We start from the raw sequence: 22,402 nt of genomic DNA, 5'->3' as shown, positions 1-22,402 counted from the left end.
ACAGTGAGCGGTGCGCCTTTCGACGGAAAAGGGTTGTTTTTTTTGTACTTTTATGGCCCATGAGGGGAAACAAATGAGATCAACCAGAGAGCAGCCCATTCATTGTTATGAACACTGTTTACGCTGTATACATACTGAACCGCCATACAGCAATTCCACACATCATTAGCTTCCTTAGCTTGTTGCTGCTCTGCTTTAACACGAGCTTTTAAGGAGAGAATGTGTTGTGAATTGTCTTAGCAATTGTTCCAGTACTTAATTTCTGATCTAAACAGACTGTGACATTGTTATTTTCTTATTTATATTAGGTATATGACTTCAAGAAGGGCTCACCACAGGTGCTTGGAATTCTTGAAAAACTTTCATTGTACATGTTGCGTTCAAAGGTTTTAAAAAGTGTTTGTATTTTGGAAAATGATGGTGCATTTCAGTGCTGGAAGGCATATTTTCTTGCAGAAAATATATTGTTTAAGATCATGAAGTCATTTAATCGTTTCAGTGTGTATACATTACACATATGGTTAATGTAGCATAACTTGAGTGGAAAAAAACTTGAGAAGTGATTGCATAAGAGCCTGTAAAAGGTGTTTTGATCCTGACTGTACTATTAATGCACATTTTTGTTACCAATTTGTTATGAAGTAGACTGATGTCATAACAGCCACGGTGAAAGGATGAAAACTATTCTGTACTGCAATGTGTTGGTTCAAATAGCAGTAATTTAAAGTATATCTTTGAAGCAGCATCCACACTTTAAATAGCATAATCCACAGTCTCAATGACTAACTTTTGGTTTCCCATTTGCCTTTTCAGAGTGCAATGTCCTCAGGCATGTTGTACCCTTTCACGCATTTAGTGTCAAAATGTTTTTGTCAGTCATGAGACTACTGTACATCTGTCCACTGTGTGTTTGAGTGAGTGAGGGTGTGAGTGTGTGCATGCATGGGGACATGACATGTGACCAATGGAAGACACAACACACTGGCGTAATGATGACTGTTTGGCGCTGCCTGTTCTATTTAGAAAATACCAGCCACCTCCCACCCAATCCCTATGCTGCCCCTCTGACGCAAATGTGCCATCAGGCGCATGCAGAATCTGTGGAATGCTGGTGGAAATTGTGTCCCTGTGCACAGTCAGACGTATTGTGCCCATTTGCGCCACAGGAGTTAAGACCTTATCACTGAGGATACACTTCTCAGAATGGCCGCCCACTGTTGGCGTCACATGAGCTTTGGTTTGTGACAGCACACTGAGAACATTGCAGCCAGTGACGTTCATAACGGTATTTAATTGATCTTGTTCACATTTATAATCAGGCCAGGATTTGAGAAGCATTATTACATCTTTAAAAGGAGTTAAGGGTGGCAGATTTGGTTTAAATGCATGATTGCTGATTTGATTTATTTGGCATTTATTTGATTTATTTGTCATTTACCAATGCATCCCACAGGGGAAAATGGATCAGACAGCCATCAACATAAATGTTTATTTACGTTACAAGCGATGTTTTATGGAACACTTTAACAATGTATTTCAGGTGTAAAAAGAAGTTAACCACTTATGACTTATTTGATGCATGACAGATGCAAAGCTCAATATGAAATAAACACAGAAGAGAGTGAGCATCAGCTATTAAGCTTCTTTGTGCCAGTAGCTGGGCTACATGAGGGCTTGCAGTTGGCAAGCAGATGCGAATATGAATGAAAACACGAAGGCAATAGTTTGTAAGCCGAATGCCACAGTTCCGGTGCAGCACCTTCCTCCCGACAGCCAACACTTACTGAGGCTTTTGATCGACAAAGTAAGTATTAAACGATACACTACATAACTTTATGTGTGTGAAGGTTTTATTGAAGTTTTTTTTTTTCTTAACAGAGACAATATTTATAGTGTCGCGTTGCTAGGAGTACTTCCTGTTTCCCAGAGTGCTTTGCTGTACAGTTTTTGTAAAAAAAAAGGTGGAAAGCACATGGTTAGAGCTCACATAGTAGTTAATATTCTGCATTATACATTGGTAGTGTATTGTCTGTTTTTACCCACCTTTTGTGTTGCTGTGTGTGATGTGGTGACGCTGTTAATTAATGTCATGTCTCACACAGGTACATGACACTCAAATGTGACATGACATAATAATCTTTGAATAATAATCTTAATGATAATTGTGTTTTAAAAGTCGGAATTATCGAATGTAGCACAATTATCGACCAGCACAATTTGTTATCTGGACAAGCCTACCCGATATTAACCGATACCAACATTGACCGCACCTCGTCTCTCAAACTCAAAAAAACCAACACATTACATGTATTGATTTTAATCTTAGTTGACTAAACCATTATGGGTGCTACTTTGGGAACCCTTCCCATTCCCAAGTGTCCATGATGGATGCTCTCATTTCAAATGTTGTAAATACTTGAGTAAAAGCGTATGCGTTTTGTAACTGTAAACCCGCCACTGACTCTTGCTCACCCCAGCAGGAGCAGAAAATAGCGCATAAACAAGCTTACAACCATTGATCTGTGATGAAGGAAGTAGTGTGGTGTTGTTGGCCTGAATTTCTTCTTCCTGCCAGAAACGCTTGTGACTGTCACAGATGCAGAGAGTGTGTGTTTGTGTGTGTGTGTGTGTGTGTGTGTGTCTGTGTGTGTGTGTGTCTGTGGGATCTTAGCTTCATGACTTGATTTGCATTGAATGAGTCGCCCCCGGAGCTTGAGCCAGAAAGATTGAATGATTGAAAGCCGTAGTGACAGTCAAGCAAGCAGGCGGGCGGTGGCGGTCTAGAGGCCTGAGGACCATGTGACCCGCTGTCAGGGTACTGGGTTCATTCAGTGGCTGTGGGCTGCAGCACTGGCAGCAGCCTAGCTTTTCCACACGGGCCGCAGTAGCAACAGGTCGCTCCCATTAAAACAGCAGCGCTGTGTTGTGGCTCCAGAGCCGCTCTTGTGCATGTGTTGCTTTTTCGACTGCGGCGTACGCGCTCCGGTTTGTTTATGTGAAGTATCCCAATGTGTATGTAATATGTGTGTGTTTGTGACACAGTGTACACACCGACATGCCAAAGGGATCCAAAGGCTTTGACATTAAATTGCGCCCAGTGTGTGTTGTTTTTTTTGTTTTTTTCAAAACCACCTCCAAGATCTTTCCACCGGCGTCTGTGGGACACAAGCACCACAACCTCACTGCAATAAACAAAAACACAGAGTAAAAATAAATAAACCTTTTTGCTCATTGATGGCAGCTAGCAGAAAGGCTGTAAAAGGTGTGTTGATCACCACATTCAGTGACACGTTTATTTGAGCCCGGGGCTGTACTGATATGACTCGTAGTCTGTCAATAGTCACATCCACTTCCTGTTATTGTCCCTGGCAATAGGCTGGCTGAGGCCACTCGCACAGAGCTCTTTTGATGGCTCTCCTCTGATGGAGCAGCAGCAGACAAATTGATTTCAGTGGAAGGGCAGAGATCGCCTGGTGCATGATGTGACATTTGTGTGAACAAGTAGGGAAATTGATCCTTTCATGCACCCCTGTCCTGCATTCAAAGCTGTATTTACAAGAGGTAAATGAAGAGAAAGGTCAAGTGTTTTGTCATGATAGCCTCCAGGGTTTCAATATTTGCATTTAGTGGGAACTGTGATGAAACTGCGTACATGCATAATATTAAAAATGTTGTTAATTGAATTCCCTTTTTTCACTGTCTGTCAGGACTGAGCATTAATGGCAGATCATATGATACAGCTCTTGCGTTGGACCCGATTAGATTGTTGAGGGTAGTTGGTACATTCAACTGTATACTTATGATTTTTCCTGAATCTGAGCTGGTGAGACCTCTGCTATTGCCTGATTACATGCATAAGTTTGCACTCCACTTGGCAAAGAAAGTGCGTCATATGTGTCAGTTACACTGGCTGTTATGCACACATCAGGCAGTCAGTAAGTCTGGAAAACATCCAGCAACATTTCCGTGTGCTTGCGCCACTGGTCTGGCATGAGTAAAAACAACAACACCCGTAGATATGGCACGTAAAGGTTGTCTTCATTTGCAGACAAATGTTGACGACTGAGCTGCAGCTGCTTATTAATTTCAAGTCAGCCAAACCAGAGGTCATTCCGTCAAATGTTCATGAGTTCAAAATCCTCTATCCCAAATGGTTGTGGTGTTTGTAATGCAGGCTCAAGAACATGACAGGTATGTCTTTTACTGCCTCAACCATAAAGTGGCAGGACCGCTTGGATCCCATTGCTTGTCTTCTGAGTTGACCTGAAAGTTAATATTCAGACCAGTGGAAAAAAAAAGTTCCACCTCAATGTAGGGCTAATTTTTACTCTTTTCTAACTAATAGATAACCACAAGCTGTGTGCGTTGGGCTGAGTGAGGACTACTTGGGAAACAAAGTGACTCTCCCTGTGGAAATCCTGGATCCTCTACCCTGTCCACCAACATGACCAACGTGGTGATCGTCAAGGAGGGATGGCTGCATAAAAGAGGTAAGAATAGGGCTTTGAAATGGGTTAGCTTTAGTTGTATACAGTGTTGTACATGTTCATTTTAATGTATATAGTACAGTGGGCCTTCTAAAGTTGACTATAGGCTTGTCACAATCACAAATTTTGCTGGATGGTAATTGTCCTACAAATTATTGCAGATAAATTATGTTATGTCTTGACAGCTTTAAAATACAATGAATTAAGCAAATAACATAATACATTAAACAAAAAACAATGAAAATAAATATTTCCTGTTTTGATCGTGCTTCAATTCAGGTTCTGTTTATCTGGAAATACATTGCACAATCATCATCACCATCACATTTACCAGAAACAAAAGTAGCCATCATGCTACAAGTGGAAGCTTATTCTCAGAAACTTTTTCAACAAAGATTGCAAGGGAGGAGCTTCTTTTCAGCCGTAAACTGGAATGTTTTTTAAATAATTAAAATAAATAAATACAAATAAAATAAATAAAATATTTTTTAAAACAGAAAGCCAAAAATAAAAACAACAATGAAATTAATATTGACTGTCTCTTTTAGCAAAAATTGCATAAAAATTGCAATCATGACCAAAAACAAGAAGAAATCCTCCTGTGAAGAACCCTCACAACAATAACAAATAAAATAGAGTATCAAGTCTCTATAAGTTCAATTCCACCCTCGGCCATCTCTGTGTGGAGTTTGCATGTTCTCCCCGTGCATGCGTGGGTTTTCTCCGGGTACTCCGTTTTCTTCCCACATTCCAAAAACATGCTAGGTTAATTAGCGACTCCAAATTGTCCATAGGTATGAATGTGAGTGTGAATGGTTGTTTGTCTATATGTGCCCTGTGATTGGCTGGCGACCAGTCGAGGGTGTACCTCGCCTCTCGCCGGAAGACAGCCGGTATAGGCCCCAGCACCCTCGCGACCCTCATGAGAATAAGCGGTAGAAAATGAATGAAAGTCTCTGTAAACAAAATTGCACTCTGATAAATAATGAATATTGTGTAATATTCCTTAAGAGGAGCGCTAACTAATGAAACTAGAGGTCATGCCTGATGTTGCGTGGCGTCACATGGGACACAGTGGGACCAAATAATGCCATGACTGCTTCATGGATATAGAGAATGGTAGTGACAATGCATACCCATGCGGGAACAATGTGCATTGTGCATGCTATTGTCCATCACAAATTACGTGCCAAGTATGTAATTTATGCCTAAACAGAATGCAAGCAGTGTGCAAACTAGTCTTCCCGCTTTTCATGCGTGCCATAAATACATAAATAAATGATACTCATAGACAAAATATGTGCATTTGGGGCCACTGCAGAACCAACACGCTCAGGTGTTGAGACAGATGTAAACCCTCTTATCATCCAGCCTGTTTGGTACAGAGAGCGGAGTAAAACAAACATGCATGCACATGTCTATCTATCGAGCCCGGCAAAATTATCGAGTTTGTTTTTATTTATCATGCGCTTAATTGATATATTGATTAGCGTGACAGGCCTATGTATTAATGTAAAACATGATATTGTTTCTTGTTTTTTTGTTGGATGTTACAGTGATCTTAATAAGTGAACTATTTACTGCGTGCCTAAAATGTAGCGAGGCGTCCAGTGGCCAAGTCCCCAGTGGGCCTCATTGAACCGCTCTGACATAGCCGTGTGCTGTGTCGGGCGTGAGTCCTGTTGTTTGGATGAAGAGGCATTCCTCACATACCTGCTGACTTTGAGTGCTTTATGTGTGCACACTATCTGAGCCCTCAAACTGCAGCTGCCCCTCAGAGCCCACCACCACCACCAGGGGCTGAATGGAGTAAGCAAACTGTCTGAGACCAGTGATGACTTTAAGGCCTGAGGCCAAGGGGCTATAGACTTTTACTGAAAGAAGGCAAAATCATGGCTCTGACTCAGAGGATAAGGTGATGGATGAGGGTCACAAGGATATTTACTAGAACTTTAAAGCAGTTGCCGTGTAGGTAAGCCTCTTGTGTCAAACTATTTAAAAAGAAAAAGAGAACAGGAACATTATTTCAGTGGAGGAGAACTATCTGCCTGTTAAACATTGTAACTGCACTGTTACTGAGTATTTTGTACATGTGTTTGTCTTTGTTATTCACTTCTGTATATACAATATAAGAATAAAAATACATCAACGCAAGAAAATGGTGACTGGCAAGTAAACAGTCACGCGGCATCGCTGCAATTATACTCAGATGCCCACTCACGCTCAAGTTCAAGCAGTGACGCCTGTCTATTTGTGACACACACACACACACACACGTTAAACAAACAACCTTTCAGGAACAGTGAGTTGGCACACTGTCACAGTTGAGCAGCTGTGCCCTATGAAATGTCACCCAGAACCTTTTGCGTTTTGATTGGAGGACATCCGCCTGCCTCCTTGACAGCAAGGCTTTCTGTGTCGCATCACTGTCATGCAATCTTTGCCCCAGAGCCACCGCACAGAAGGTGAACCTGCCGTGGCCATGTCTCGCTGTCCATTACCTTCAGCCACTAGCCTCTTGTTGCACCTTGAGTGTTATTTTTTTGGGGGGGGTTGGGGTCATGATTTCGCTACCCAAGTAATTCTGTGTAAGAGCAGTACTAAGTGCTTTGACCTATTTCAAATGTCTTCATAATGTTTGAGGCACTCAGCTTCAACACAAATTTGATGTTACAAACAGTAACCCTTCAAAAGTTGTACCATGGACATGGTCACACTCATTTCTTAGGCGTCCAACTTTGTTGTGGTATCAATTCAGAGACGGCCTTTTGTTCTCCATATCTCCGTATGTCTCATTCAACAAAGCAAGGTCCACACGCACACACACAATACACACACAACAGGGATTGCACGCTTGTCTAACATAAGTGACCTCACAAATTCATGAATAGGGGGCAGGACCATTTCATTCATTCATTCATTTTCTACCCGTAACCTCACGAGGGTCACGGGGGGTGCTGGAGCCTATCCCAGCTGTCTTCGGGCGAGAGGCGTGTACACCCAATCACAGGGCACATAGAGACAAACAACCATTCACACTCACATTCATACCTATGGACAATTTGGAGTCGCCAATTAACCTAGCATGTTTTTGGAATGTGGGAGGAAACCGGAACCGGAGTACCCGGAGAAAACCCACGCATGCACGGGGAGAACATGCAAACTCCACACAGAAATGGCCGAGGGTAGAATTGAACTCGGGTCTCCTAGCTGTGAGGCCTGCGTAGTAAACCACTCGACAGCCGGAGGCAGGAGAATTTTTAAATGTAATTTAATTAATTTTAACAACCGTGCCCTGTGACTGGCTGGCGACCAGTCCAGGGTGTACCCCGCCTCTCGCCCGAAGACAGCTGGGATAGGCTCCAGCACCCCCAAAACCCTTGTGAGGATAAGCGGTAGAAAATGAATGAATTTTAACAACCCCGAACATTTGTCAGTCTTCTTGTTTTTGAGTAATGTTTTCATCATAGTCTGTTAAGCACCAAAATTATCATTTGAGCTCCAAACTCTCCGCCGAGGGGTGCTCTACACAGGCCATACTCGGTGGGATGACCTTCTTCTGAAGGACACACCCACTCTCTTACTAATTCTTCAGTGGTAAATTGTCTCTGCCTCAGGGGTATTGTGGCTTCTGTCTTCTTTTGGGAGGACACTTGTGGAATGTCAGACAAAGTAACAGAATCAGATGTTCCAGAGTAGTTTCTGTATGGATGTACTTACAACGTGCAAATAGTGGGTTTATGTAGAGTGTGATGCATATTTATTTAGAGGTCCTATTGCCAGGAGGACCTCAGTCAAATACTCTACTAAATTTGCCTTCAGCCCCTAGTGGCCACAGGAGCTGAGTACTGTAGTGTGTTATTTCTTTTAGCAAGTGTGTTTTTCTAAAGTTTCCGTCAAAGCCAGAGCATCGTCCGACATCAAAGAGGCAGATTGTGGGTTCCCTAGTTTCCAGGGAAGCACCGTGGCCAAGAACTCAGTGAAGCTCAACAGAACAGCGCTTGCTTGTCCTCTCCTTTTCCCTGGCCCTTGTGTGTTTGACTCATTTGCTCCTTGACAAGTATAAAGAGCCGGCCCCCTCGTTAGACTAACGAAGGCCACAACAACTGTTGGATTTGGGTAGCACGCTCAGCTGGCTCCAACTCACGAGGGGACGGGTGGAGCGGGTCGGGGAGGGAGGAAGCACAGCATTAGAGATGAGAGGGAACGATAGAATGGCAGGCAAGAGAACGAGACAGAAGCTAGGCAGTGTCTCTGTGATGTTCCCAGAACATTGCTCAGTGACCCAGTCTACCTCCCAAGAGGGGATAGATGTTCTGTGTGAGACGCCACAGACACCGTTCATGGCCCTGGTTTGGAACTCATCAGCTGACTGGCTCCCTTGCCGGTCATGCAGCTCAAGGGCAGCCATGTGCTGTCTCTCCAAGCAAAGAACTTGCTCGTCTCGTCCAGTATGAGGCCTGGGGGTTAAGGCCAACCAAATAGTGTTGACAAAGTTATTATTTTTTTCATATTTCTAAACTGTAATGCTGCTGAACGTCACCTCATCAAAATTTGGCCCTCGTGTCATCTTTCAACAAGCGAGTGTGGTGTTTCCTGCACCTGCTAGCCCCCTCCCCTTCTTGATGGCAATAGCTGGGTCCCCACCGTAAATAGTATGACATCATATTAAGGCGGTTTGCAGTTCAAAGAAAGAAGAAGCAAAATGCATGCCGTGCAACACCAAAAGGGTGCAAATTGGATATTTTGGGACCTTTTACAATATGGAAACAAACCAATATGAACCAAGCACGTATCATATTGGTCCGCAACATATCAGAAACATATGGCGTCATTGATCATTGATTAATTTTTGCAGATCTAATGTAGAGAGTCTTAGATGCATGTACACGTTCTAGTTCCAAATCCAAAAGCAAATATTTAATTTATGTTTACTAAAACAAACGTGATGTTTTATTACTATGACAAAATAAAATGCTAATAGAATTCTACTGTTTAAACCGGTCTGGTTCATCTCAAGATTTTTTCCTCGTGAACAAGACTTATTTTTTGCAGTCTCTGGAGGCAGCGTCCAGCAGCAGAGGGTGTCACACCAAGGAGCCAAAACTTTCTGGCCGCCGGCACAGACCCCCTGCTCTCAGTAATGGGAAACAGTCTCCCTGCTAAATGTGGTGGAGAGAAGTAAATTACTGGGCTGCAGCTGTCGGCAGGATGGTGGGCTTCACGGGGGTACCACGGAGCTGAGGGAGGTGGCAGCTACAGTGCTTACCTCCTCTCACGACAAGCCCGCTGTGTGCTTACTTTGCTGTGCAGAGTCCGCCTGCTCAGCACCTACTGCTGAGTTCAACGTGAACAGCAGCTTCTTTTCTTTTTTTGTCTCTATTTCACTCTCATGTTCTCCCATTTCCCTTTGTTTGAAGTTAGCCGCCTCATCTTTGCCTCTGTCTGCCACCTCCTGCTCAAATCCTGCAAACTTCCACAACCACACTACCCTGTTGCTAAGATAATCACCCTGCTGACAACTCGGTTTCATGGCGGAAGTGACTATGGACCCACGAAGAACTCCCAGCCTCCAACATCAATCATTTCCCTGGCACCAATTTTGGAGTGTAGGGGATGATGCTGATGCCCTCAGCTGTCTGCAGAAAAATAGACTGTATACATCATACCGCATCCTCCACTTGTTTCTCAAATATGGGGAGTATATTTGAGATATTTAATATCATGGAAGGGAATGTATGTTGATAGTGTTAACCGCTTGTTTGTGTTTTGATCTTGGTCACAGAGTTCATTGGCACTAATTAACTTTTAAGAAATGTACATTTACTGTATTACTGTGCATTTAGGCTTCTTGTTTACCCAGGGAAAGGGGCAACTCTCAGCGCTAGTGTGGCAGGGGGGGAACTACCCACAGTGTCTCTATGGTAATCAGCAGGTGTCACTCACCACCGAGAAGAAGCGAGGGCTTTCTTATGAGCGTGAGAAAGAGGGGCAGCCTCCCTCACATCCCCCCCTCCCCCACCCTGCTTCCTTCCTTTTTTTTCCCCGTTGGGGTAGCAGCAGCAACCACAGTGACGAATAGAAAGAAAGAGGGGTAAAAGGAAGGGATAGAGAAGGCAACACTCGAGGCAGGGGTGGCCCTTTCCTGCAACCTGTTGATGCTGCTGCCAAAGCCCTGGCAATGAAGTCCCCCATCCAGCTGCACGGGGGAGGGAATAGCCAACAGAAGTGGTTTGACGAGGAAGAGTGAGATGTTGTGAATATATATATATATATATATATATATATATATATATATATATATGGTAAAAGTGAGATATCGCTTGTTTGGTCAGTGCTCAGAGTTTTGGGCCAAGTTCATTCTGGAGTTGCTTGTTGCCTGGGCTCAATAGTGACCAATAGCATCAGGAAGACCCCCCTCTCCTCTGGAAGCAGGCTGCCCCATGGCTCATTGAGATGCAGTGCACTGGGTGGCAGGCTGCAGCTGCAGCCGACAGGCAGAACACGGCAGAAAAGGGCTGAAGGATGGTGGGGACGGCTGAGAGGGTAAAAAACACAACAAAAGGTACTGGCCCCCCCTCCTCCTTCGATGCTTTGGAGTTTGAATTCTCTTATCCTCCACCTCCCCTCCTCCCACTATCACCCCATCTGATTCTCACACACATGTAGTTAGTACTGGCTCCCTTCCTCTCATCCCAAAGCCATGAATGGCCAGACAGGACAAAGACCAACAGCAGCCCCCGCAGGAAGTCCGACCTCTGGGTGTGGGCACTAAGAGGCAGATTTAGTCTGACGCTCACTGGTTCCCCTCTCAGTGTGCATTCACCCTCATGCAGATCTGAAGGCTGTGTCATCATGTATGGCAAGAATTTAGATGTTATAGATATTATATGGGCTAAAACTTAAAATTAAAACTTGAAAGGGACCATTTAAGCAAAAAGGCCAGTTTAGCTTCATTCAGGAGGATAAGCAGTTGGGCCGCAAAGTTACATTGACAACTTCTTGCCTTGCATGCACATTATAGGGTACTGTATTTGTCGACTATCAATATGTCGTTGAATCTTTTGAAAATGTCATACGATCAGGATTGTACCATTCTGACTACATGGGGTAGCTGCATCTGAGCATACATTTTACATAGGATGTCTTTACTTTTGTTATTTATTGTTATTTTTGAAATTCTCTCACTCATGTTATTAAAATGACTGGTGTCTAACAGAAAACCTGCACATGCACAAGACTTTGGTGCGTACACACAGCGCCCAGCGTATTTTCCAGATTTGCAGTTTTGTAGTTCTTATTTTGTTCTTATTGGGTCTTGGTTTAACATTTAACACTCGACAAGAGCTTTTAGATGTTGGCTTTCACATTGCAAATCACTGATCTTTGACTTGTCTCTGAGAGCTCAACCGTACCCGTGTCTTCACACTACCACCCAGGCGGCGGAAATACTTACAAGTCGCGTCGAGAACGTGTGAACGATCTATTTTATGTGGCTATAAATCTGATGCTTCTGCAGTCTGAACATTTGGATATGTGTATATTCGACCTATACAGATATATCATCAAATGCGTGTTTTTCCTGTGCAAGAGTCTAGGAAAGATGTACGGAAATCAGAAAAATATTTTCAAAATCTGTGAATCAGCTCACGTCCTCACATCTTCACATCTTCACATCCACACGCTCCTCAGAACAGATGTGGCAGCAAGGGCCCCATAAACTGCTATACCCAAACGTTTTATTGTCTCCGAGTGCACAAAATCCTTGAAATTGTCACAATTCCCTTTGTTACGTCCACCCCCAATAAAGTTTGACCTCTGTCAACATGTCAACTCTTGTCACATGGTGTATAAGATTGCAGAGCATCGGTGCAGGAGCCTGAATTGTCACATAAACAAATATGACAACTTCCTCTCATGCGCAGCTGTGGAAGAACCTGTTTTTTTTTCCCCGTCTACCTTGGTGTGAACGTGTTTGGGAGTATGGAGGGTGTGTCGGTAGCAAGTGGAGCTGTACACGTGGGGCCTGTGCAGCAGTTGGCAAATAAAGATAAATTCTGTTTGTTTGGCAGTGGTTCTCCGTTCATTATTTTCCACTTTGCCCAGCGCGCATCCCCGACCTCAGCAGCTGCTTGTCATGTAAAGACACTCTATCAGGCTTTGACAGCCCCTCCCATGAACACGCACGGCATGCACACGGCAAATACACAACCCGACTTGCCGTTGTACATATGTGGGGAACATATGTAGTGATTTATCTCACTACTCTTTGCACACTATGAAGCTTTCTTGCCCCCTCTACTTCAGTCATCTCTCATCCGGTGTCAAATCAGTCTCCTGTCATACAACAAGTTTCCTTGAGTAATGCTTTTACTGGCAATTCTTGGATTCTATATTTTTTTGTCACCTACTAAGTGTGACACAGCAGTTTCTCCCTAATATTTGGAACAGGTTTTGTCACACTGAAGTTGTAGTTGGTCTATCTACTGGCCGGTTTCCTGTTTTGGAGGCCATGTTGACATCAAAAAGGATTTGGTTTATTGGAAGGCTGTGATGAAGAGCTAAAAGCAGAAGGCTGTCTCATGTTGTTATGAGATCCATTGTCCTCTGTCAGCAGTCCGTACAGTGTCCATACTGTGTACTCTACGCAGGATGTATTTAGAGTGTACTCTAAATACATGAAAAGCACTGATGAGGATAACCTTTTGAAAGCCAGGGCCTCTCACAACATAATTGATCATGTCAAATGGTGGACGGGGGCCTTGTGTGTTTTCATGAGACCCTTATCGTCTCTAGCTGCATGTGTTGCCTTGTGTGTTAGTAAACTGTGAAAAAGCTTCGCCATCAGTCTCACTTTTTTTCATGTCACAACAGAAGAGACAGCACTGTGTGTGGAAAGTAGCGTACAAGTAGAAGGGGAAGTTGGTGTAAATAGGAAGCTGTCAAGGGTCATCTTTAAGCAGACTGTTCGTTGGTGGTTGGGGGGGGGGGGTGATGCTGCAAAAGTTGCGGAGACTGAGACAACCGGATGAGACCGCTTCCACTGTTGTCAGCTTTGTTGTCGTAGACGAGGAAGCTACTAAATTACAGCTGTTTGTCTATTATAGAAGGATAGCCCACAGATGCATGTTTCAAAAGCTCCAATATCCAACAGAGCCCAAATAAGTACAGTGGAACTTCTGAGTTTGAAATGTATTGTGTCTGTGAATGAGGCTAACAAGCTAACTAGTCAACCAGTACCATGGTGGCTGCCAGATTAGTTCTGTGGAGAATTCCACGCTACATGCTTGAAAGGTTTGCAAGTGTGTCAGGAGGGACCATGTGGTGATGATGTTGAATCTTAAACCAAACTTTAGTTGGATCTGCATTTGTTTGCTTTTTTACATCCTTAACTCTCAAGTGTGCAAGTGTAAAAATAAGCTGTGCATAAAAACATAATAACTTAGCAGTGATGTTACCGTGCATAGTGGATAGTGAGGCTTGCTGAAGGCTGCTAGCATACACACATACAGCAAATTAGTGGAGCTTTGTAAGGGGCAATGCAAGGTAGCTGAGTAGAAGTTAGGAGGGAAAAAGATGCTTTGACTGACGATCACACAGTGAGTCCCCATACTCGTCAAGTGTATTGCCGTGTTAAATTAAAGATTTTTAACATCCTACCTCTGCAAGATAGTTTTCATGGCATGTATTTGCACATGGCAGACATGTTTGTTTTGTTTTGTTTTGGCACACCTGCGCATTGTGAAGGAAAATGTGAGGACACTACCCAAGACGTTAGGGCAAGACACTGCATGCAGGGAATGCCGCAATAGTATTAACCACAGGTGATCAGCATTGAAAGATTTATCGGCACACGCCACATGAAAATTGGCTAATAGTGACCCTAATTCCTACCCATTTTAGATATCACCAATGTGATAAAGTCACTTAGGTAAATTAAAGGTTAAAAAGACAAAAGGTGCATAACAAATTGGATCTGATCTAAATGGGATATGTTTGATGCAAAAGTGCTAACTGTGCAGGAAAAACTGATGACAAATGAGTGTATGGCTTATGCCTTGATGAAAAATACAAGACATCTGCTGCAGATTGAAGACAAAAGACTGTATTAGACTGTGGGACAGATGTTTTGTCTTTGAGCCAACACTTTCATAGTAAGTCTTGACAGCAAATGAGCGCTTCACCTCTTATCCGGTCAACTCTGCCAAAATGTTCGTACTTTACTTAAGTGTCTTTTTCCTTTCGTTCTCTTTTTCGCATCTCATCCCGGAATGGCATTTGGACTCTGTCCCACTAGGGTTGGTTGCTCATGTCATCTGGGCTCAGGAGAAGGAAGTTCATACTTTGAAGATGTGAAAAGTGACATTGGCTCAATCAGTGGTAATGGTTTTTCCGTTTTAAGATTTTTTGAAAGATGTACACAAAAATGGAGAGACCTCACTAGCTGCTGTTGAAAGAGATCACTTATCAGTTCCATTAGTCACATGTGTGCTTGAAGAGGGCAACAGAAGCTTATATTGACAGATCCCCTATGTTTCCCTGACACATACACGGCTTCTGTGTTGGGGGAAATGGGGCAATTAAGGACAGCTTGCTATGACTCTGCATGGGGCTAATATGTGTCTCCATAATTAAAAATGAATTACTCTTTTCCTTTATAAATATTCAAGTCTCATTGCACGCCGTGTCACTGCCTTGCTATGGAACATAGGCTGGATTTTCCCCATCTGCACAACATCTGGCGCAGCATTTCCTGAAGCATCACCAAAATAAATTGAGTTTTGTCTGTGAGGGACACGCATGGCTAGAAGTTACGGATGTTGTCTCAAACTCAAAGTGGGCTTTTTTTTTGGCACATTTGGTGCTGTTTACAAAATCACAACAGAATAATGTATTGATGGTTGCTGCATTGTAACAGTTGTTCTATACAGTGAGGCAATGTCCTCTAGGTTTCCATGCCAGTTCTAAATATAACTGTCACCTTTTATCAAATAAATCAACTTAACTTGACTTCAACATAATCCACAACCCACGACTGTGTGTGTAATCTAATTAATGCAATCTCCTTCCGCCTAGCTCACAAGAGCAGAGGACAATTGTAAATGCGCCACCATGTAGAGACAAAAATTATACGCTGTTGTGTAAGTAAATAGGTGTGTCGAGGTGATGCACAAGACATACATGACATGTATTTTCTCATAGGAAATTTGTCTGTCAATCATTTGCAGCATTTCTTCAACTGTATTAAAGAGCAGCATTTCTTTTGTGATGACTTTCTGTGGCCGCACTGTTTCATTTATATTTAATTTGCTGAGCAAATGTCTCAGTGAGTGTTGACTGTCAGAACAAAGGTTCTGTATCTGGATGTGTAGTTCTTTGAGACCGGTAAAATTCATTTTCATTTATCGTGTGATTAATTTATTTATTGCAAGGCATTTCTTTTCTGAATTCACTACTTTTGAATTTTGAGACACACCTAGTAAGAAAGATAATTATATTCTCCTTTTTGATGCTGACAACCCTGTGCTACACACTTCAACCCAGTAGTTGACTTTAACGTACAATGAACTAGTTTGCCAACCCACACTAACCCCTAGAGGAGGAAAGCACCAAAGAAGGAGAGAGGGCAGTATTGCAGTATATAATTATACTGTATATGATAACACCAATTAGGCCTTCCAGAATCTAGTGGTGGATTTATTGTCTTTATCAGTAATACACTGGAAATGAGAGGAAATGTGAATATTTTCTTGCATTCTTGAAACTGTGCTCCTAGAAAAAAAGTTAGTTCAGAGCCCTATTACACTCAGTGTCTGTGACATCTAGTGACTGCTGGAAAGGAGACAAGCGGAGCAGAAGAAAGGGTCCTGACTCCTGCTAAAAACCATTTGTCCTCCAGCTGACCTACAGTGAAAGAAAGGTGGTGACAAGATGGTCATTTTAGCGAGCACTAGAACAGCATAGTAATTATCACATTGCAAGAAGGGGAGTTGCACACCATCAAATGATAGTTGATTAAAAAAAGCTTTCATAACAAAACATGAAACCACTTCAAAAATGAAACCACACCTAATATGTTGTAGTTACTGGATTAATTTTCCCCTTTGCAATTTTAATGCCATTTTTTTCCTTTTTATCAGGAGAATACATCAAGACCTGGAGGCCTAGGTATTTTCTTTTGAAGAGTGATGGTACATTCATTGGCTACAAAGAACGACCACAAGATGTCGACCAGCTGGAAACCCCCTTAAATAACTTCTCTGTAGCACGTGAGTATTTGCTTTCATAGAAACCACTGCATTTTTTCCCCCTTCATTCTTGGCATCTATGTATCCAACTACTTATCCATAGTTACTTTGTTGTAACTGTTACAGTATGTTCCTAAACAATTCCCACCTCCATACTTGAAGAGTGATTATTATTTGAAGCAGTTATTAAGAAGCTTGTCCAAATGCATGCATGATTCCAGCGTAAAAGTGACTCATCTTGTCTCTACTAGAATTTAAATATTAGAAAATTTGCCACACTGCTATTGCTTTTAAGTTGTTTTGGCTTCTTTCATTAATACATTAGAAGTGTCCTCTGTATGCATCTTCTTTAATGCTCTACTGTGTGAAAAACAAAAATTAAAAAATGCCCAGAGCAGGCTGGCACTATCCATCTTCTAAAAGTCGTTGTGACAAGTCTGCCAATGACTGAACTCGGCAATTATACAGCCCACTGTTAGTTGAAACGCTTCCGCTTAGACACTTTTGAGTTATCGTGGCTATTAGCCGCCTGACTTCTATTTATCTGCTCTGAGGCACTGCCGCCATCATCCGTTGCTTTGCTTTACGGAGACCACGACGTGGAGGACACGTGATGCATTGCTGCTGACGAGGGTGTGGCAGCTGCATCACGTTTCATCCCTGATAGAGCCATGTTGGATCTCAGTGGTGGTCCACTCTGCTGTCCCCCCATCCATCAGACTGAGGGCATTTTATGTTGCTTTCTGACATATTTGCTGACATTTTTCATTTGGGAACAGATGTTAAAAGAGGATGAGACGGAAATCCATTCTCCCCAAATGTACTTATTAGATTATTGTTTTCAAATTGCTTTTAAGACACTGAACAGTAAACTATTACCAATATAGTTTCTATGGTTGAGACACCCACTTGTGAATAGTTTGTCTATATGTGCCTTATGGTTGACTGGTGAGCAGTCCAGAGTGTGCATTCTCTCTCGCCAGAAGTCAGCTGGGATAGGCTCCAGCTTACTTGTGCCTAAATAAGGACAAACGGTATGAAAAAGGATGGATGCATTGACATCAGATTATTTTAAACGGTCTGATTAGTTAAGTGCCAAAAGCTGTTTCCTCTGCCAAAGTACAACTTTCATATTTCATATTGGTCAATGGTGTGTGTGTTCTGGTAGAGATGAAGATAAATGGCTATAACTGTGGGTCTGGCTCTCCCCTCTGCTCCCCAACCCCGGCACCTCTCTCCGTCTCCCCTCCCGTCTTACGGCTAGAATGCCAGCTGATGAAGACGGAACGACCGAAGCCCAACACATTTATCATTCGTTGCCTGCAGTGGACCACTGTCATCGAGCGCACCTTCCACGTAGAGACCCCCGAGGAGAGGCAAGTGAGAAGCATGCACCTCTCGGCTCACGGAGCGGCAAAAGACAAATCATGTACATGCAGGGGAACTGTCCCTGATGCCGGAAAGCAACGGAAAAGTTGTTGTTGTTTTTTTTACCTTGCACTTGGAACCATTGAAATACATGCATTCAATCATTATTACACACTTGCAGATTGTCCACTTGGCAGAACTCACTGTTGAAATTGCCCTTCTGTTGATAAGAACACAATTATGTGATTGGGCTGCTGGCTTTTAGTAAATGGGCTGATGTAATCTGTTCTGCTGCCTGTGCCTTTCTTTAGGGAAGAATGGACAAAAGCCATCCAGGCAGTTGCAGAAGGTCTGCAGAAACAAGAGGAGGAAATGATGGACTCCTCTCCAGACCCCATGGACATGGAGGTCTACCTGACCAAACCCAGACACAAAGTGGTATGTCTCCTTTTGCATGCTGCACCCATCAAACATCAGCTCTGGGTGGTTTAGCACCAGATAGCATGTCCACCAGCTTCTCCAACCCCCATGTGTGGCATGACATAAAGGTCCAAGGCCACCGGATTGGATGTCCCTCACACAACAATTTTTAACATTCTCAAGGGTCAAAGGTTAACTGAGACACAACCAGATATAGGCTAAACCATTAGAGTGGGAATTGCATGGTGGGTGAAATAGTGCCTTGAATGCTCCTCTGTTGTTGTCAGTGGTATTGTATGTCCTGGCTAGTTTGAGCATGAGTTTATTTGTAATCAGATGCCGCTTTCTGTCCTCTGGCTCTCCAGACTATGCACGACTTTGAATACCTCAAGCTCCTGGGAAAAGGCACTTTTGGAAAAGTTATCCTCGTAAAGGAGAAGGCCACAGGACGCTACTATGCCATGAAGATCCTAAAAAAGGAGGTGATCGTCGCAAAAGTGAGTGGTTGCCAGTGAGATAGTGAAGACCATAGACAATATTTGTGGTGTGGGGGTGGTGGACATTGGAACAATAACCTGATACCTAACTATTGTTTGGAGTTGCACAAATGCTCTTTGTGGATCCTTTTTCCAGGATGAAGTGGCGCACACACTCACGGAAAACAGAGTCCTCCAGAATTCAAAGCATCCATTCTTGACAGTAAGGAACCTCTTCATATACCTTAACTTTATTTTACCTTGTGATGAGCTGTAGTCACCACTAAATAGCATTCATTCAGAAAAATAAGGAATGAGAAGCCCCGTCTTTCTTTCTTCAATTAGCGTCTGCTGTTTAATGTTTTTTTTCCTGCTTTTCTGTGTCCAGGGATTGAAATACTCTTTCCAAACACACGACCGCCTTTGCTTTGTCATGGAATATGCAAATGGTGGCGAGGTAAACTCACTTTCTCAATGTTCACTCAAGATTCACTGTTGCCATTTTCCTGCAATAACCAACCCCCTGTCTCTTTATCGTCAATGTCTGCTATGTCCCCTCAGCTTTTCTTCCACCTTTCAAGGGATCGAGTATTCTCAGAGGAGCGAGCTCGGTTCTACGGTGCAGAGATCGTTTCGGCGCTTGACTATCTGCATGCTGAAAGAAACGTGGTATATCGAGATCTAAAGGTAGATATTCGTCCTCTCCTTGTTTTCTTTTAACCGTCTATTTTAGGAAGGAGCTGATCAGTGATTGATATGGCCGATGTCTTGTTTATGTAGCACAGTGGTGGTCTGTGGTCTGTTTTGCAGCAGGCCTCTGTAGCTATACTACTTTTGCATAGACCAGCCATGTCAGCATAGCACCTCCCTGCCAACCCCGACACCCGTAGTTCCCTGCCTATTTCCCTTGGGTTTATGAGGCAGTATCTCAGCCTGCTAAGCTGCTCTTGAAAATGCCAGTGTAGCAGGATTGGATGATGGTACAAATGCTGCTGACTTGCTTGGCCCTGCTGGACACATGAGATACAGCCGTCTGACTTGAAATGAATGTTGCTTCACCTCATCAGACTACATAAAGGGCTCATGACACCAAAACACATGTTCATCTCATTTTCTCGAGTGTTTTTCAGGCTTTTTGTTACTCCTTCCGCAGACTGGAGAAGGATGAGAAAGTGACACAGAAGTTATCGTTCATTCTCAAATATTTTTTCTTTGTTTCAATCTGGTTCCCAGAACCCCGTTCTGGGTGATTGTCAAAATCACCACTTCATTTCACTTGTCCTTCATAGCTGTTGTTTTTTAGTTGATAATGGCAGTATGACAGCAATGTATTATTACGTGAATACTGTACATATGTGTCATGAACCCTTTAATTTTTTAACATTGTATCACATATATCAGTCCATCGGAAACCCATCTGTGTAGTTAAAAAAGTGGCTTTTGGGTTGTTTTTGTCAAGTTGGTGGCATAGCAAAAAATATTCAAATGTTTGGTTAACAAAATGTATGTTTTATATACCTTTTTCCAGCAGTTTGAATCCTGAAACATATGCTGAAAGTAGAGCTGTGCATTTGACTACATATATTTTTAGGGTACACTGGTGTCCCATAGGTATGGGCAGGTATGACATTCTGATGGGCAAAAATATCACACTTTCACGTAATAGAACATGATGGCAGTAGATTGTATGTACTGTAGATTTAAAATAAATTACAAAAAAATAACTGAATAAGCAGCACCAGACTATAAGTCACACATGTCCATGTCATAAAATGGCATTTTGTGGTGTGCACGAGTCCGGGAGGACCATGTAGCTCTTGAGCTATGACGAGCTTGTTAACCCTTACTCAATATAACTGTCTCAAAATGTACTCAAAAAGTACACTGAACCATTACATTATTATGACATTATCATTATCAACTAATTGGCTATTATGCCCACAGGGGAGTAAGCACAACACTGTTAAGAGAGGCAAGTTCAGGTCTCCTAATTTTTTTTATTTGTTTTTTCCCACCTTAGTTGGAAAATCTGATGCTGGATAAAGATGGACACATCAAGATAACAGATTTTGGCCTCTGTAAAGAGGGAATCAAAGATGGCGCCACCATGAAAACTTTCTGTGGAACCCCAGAATACCTGGCACCTGAGGTAACCTAATTGTGTTTCGCTATAACACCTTCCGCCTGAGGATTTGCAAGTTGGTATATAAGAATAAGCAGGCACTATCTCTCACAATTCAACAATTGCATTATATCTTCTCAAGGAACAATACTATTATAAATAAAATTTGATGTAATTGAGAGTAGTCAGTGTACTTTACTGTATAGCAGTATGGCTGTGTATGAAATATCCATCCATTCTTGGGCTTATCCAAGATCGGGTCAAAGGGGCAAAAGCCTTATTAAGGAAGCCCAGACTCTCACTAAGGGAGAGCCTAGCCACCCTAAGGCTGCTTGTACCCGTGATCTTGTCCTTTTGGTCACAATACATTATCCATTATCATATTGGATGCGGCCCCATTTCCCAGGGGAGCGGATCATGCTGTGCTTCAAAACGTCGCAGTATATGTTAGAATTCTGAACCACAGCTTCCCAGCACCGGGAGAACTCATGCAGCCCAAGACCAACAAGCCACCTCCATCATGCTTGACTGTAGACAGGTCACAGTTATCTTGCGTGTTGCCAGCTATTTAGACAAAAATGGCTGTGTTGAGTCATTTTCAGTGGGTAGTAAATCTAAACCTCAATTCAATGTATTCATGTTTAATTTCCATATTCATACAGTTATGATCATGATACAATGTAAAACAATTGGTAGGTTTAGACTTTGTTTTCTGTAAATGTTTTTAAAAGGGGGCTGCAGCTTTGTTTTGAACTTTGAAGTGAACACGTGCGCCATACTGTCACGTGCGACCTGTGGATATCCGAAACAAATTTGCAGCGTGTGTCGTCGGACATCAGTTGTTAAAAAGCATGTGGAAGAAAGGACAGCTGTTCCGAAATGCCTTTCTAATCTCCAGCTGAAGTATGTATGCATGTTAATAAGGGTGCCGTGCACACAGGGCATGGCAGCCTGCTCTCATATATGGTATGGGTAGGGGTGTGGCTACTCCCTGTTGCGTGCAGGTATGAAAAGTGTCTGAGAGGCGTCTGTAACTTGATAGTGCATTGTGAGTGTGAGTGGCGTTTATGTGAGAGGAAGAATACAAGCATTTGCTCAGCGGTGTAAAAATGTTTTCCGGGAGAAGCGTGTCCAAGTTGACTCAGTTGCCGCATCGTTGTTTTTAGCCCCCATTTGGAATTTTCTGGCTGGGGGGGGAGGAGGAGGAGGGAGGGCCTGTCATTGCCCGTCAAGAAACGTGAGCTTCTGCCCCTGGAAAATAAAACCGCATTGGCTACAGCT

At 42.9% G+C, this 22,402-nt stretch overlaps 1 protein-coding gene across 4 annotated transcripts in view; it reads left to right on the top strand.

Annotated features, from left to right (window-relative positions):
- The window catches only part of akt1 (AKT serine/threonine kinase 1), a 46,912-nt gene that overhangs the window by 18,057 nt on the left and 6,453 nt on the right, over positions 1-22,402 (top strand). For 3 of the 4 annotated variants that reach the window (XM_058091513.2, XM_058091511.2, XM_058091514.2), the window contains exons 2-10: positions 4,346-4,490; positions 16,628-16,756; positions 18,000-18,111; positions 18,415-18,541; positions 18,889-19,020; positions 19,157-19,222; positions 19,388-19,456; positions 19,561-19,686; positions 21,020-21,148. In XM_058091513.2, the coding sequence (XP_057947496.1) occupies positions 4,445-4,490; positions 16,628-16,756; positions 18,000-18,111; positions 18,415-18,541; positions 18,889-19,020; positions 19,157-19,222; positions 19,388-19,456; positions 19,561-19,686; positions 21,020-21,148 (936 nt within the window). In that variant the 5' untranslated portion in view covers positions 4,346-4,444. Of the gene's footprint in view, positions 1-1,687; positions 1,805-4,345; positions 4,491-16,627; positions 16,757-17,999; positions 18,112-18,414; positions 18,542-18,888; positions 19,021-19,156; positions 19,223-19,387; positions 19,457-19,560; positions 19,687-21,019; positions 21,149-22,402 lie in introns of those variants that run through there. The other variant, XM_058091515.2, reaches the window with a different exon arrangement.

The sequence above is a fragment of the Doryrhamphus excisus genome, linkage group LG14 (assembly GCF_037039965.1).
Source record: "Doryrhamphus excisus strain RoL-2023G ecotype Guam linkage group LG14, RoL_Dexc_Guam_v1.1, whole genome shotgun sequence".
Classification (NCBI taxonomy): domain Eukaryota; kingdom Metazoa; phylum Chordata; class Actinopteri; order Syngnathiformes; family Syngnathidae; genus Doryrhamphus; species Doryrhamphus excisus.
Note: the sequence above shows the minus strand (reverse complement) of the source record. Positions and strands in the feature narration are given on the sequence as shown.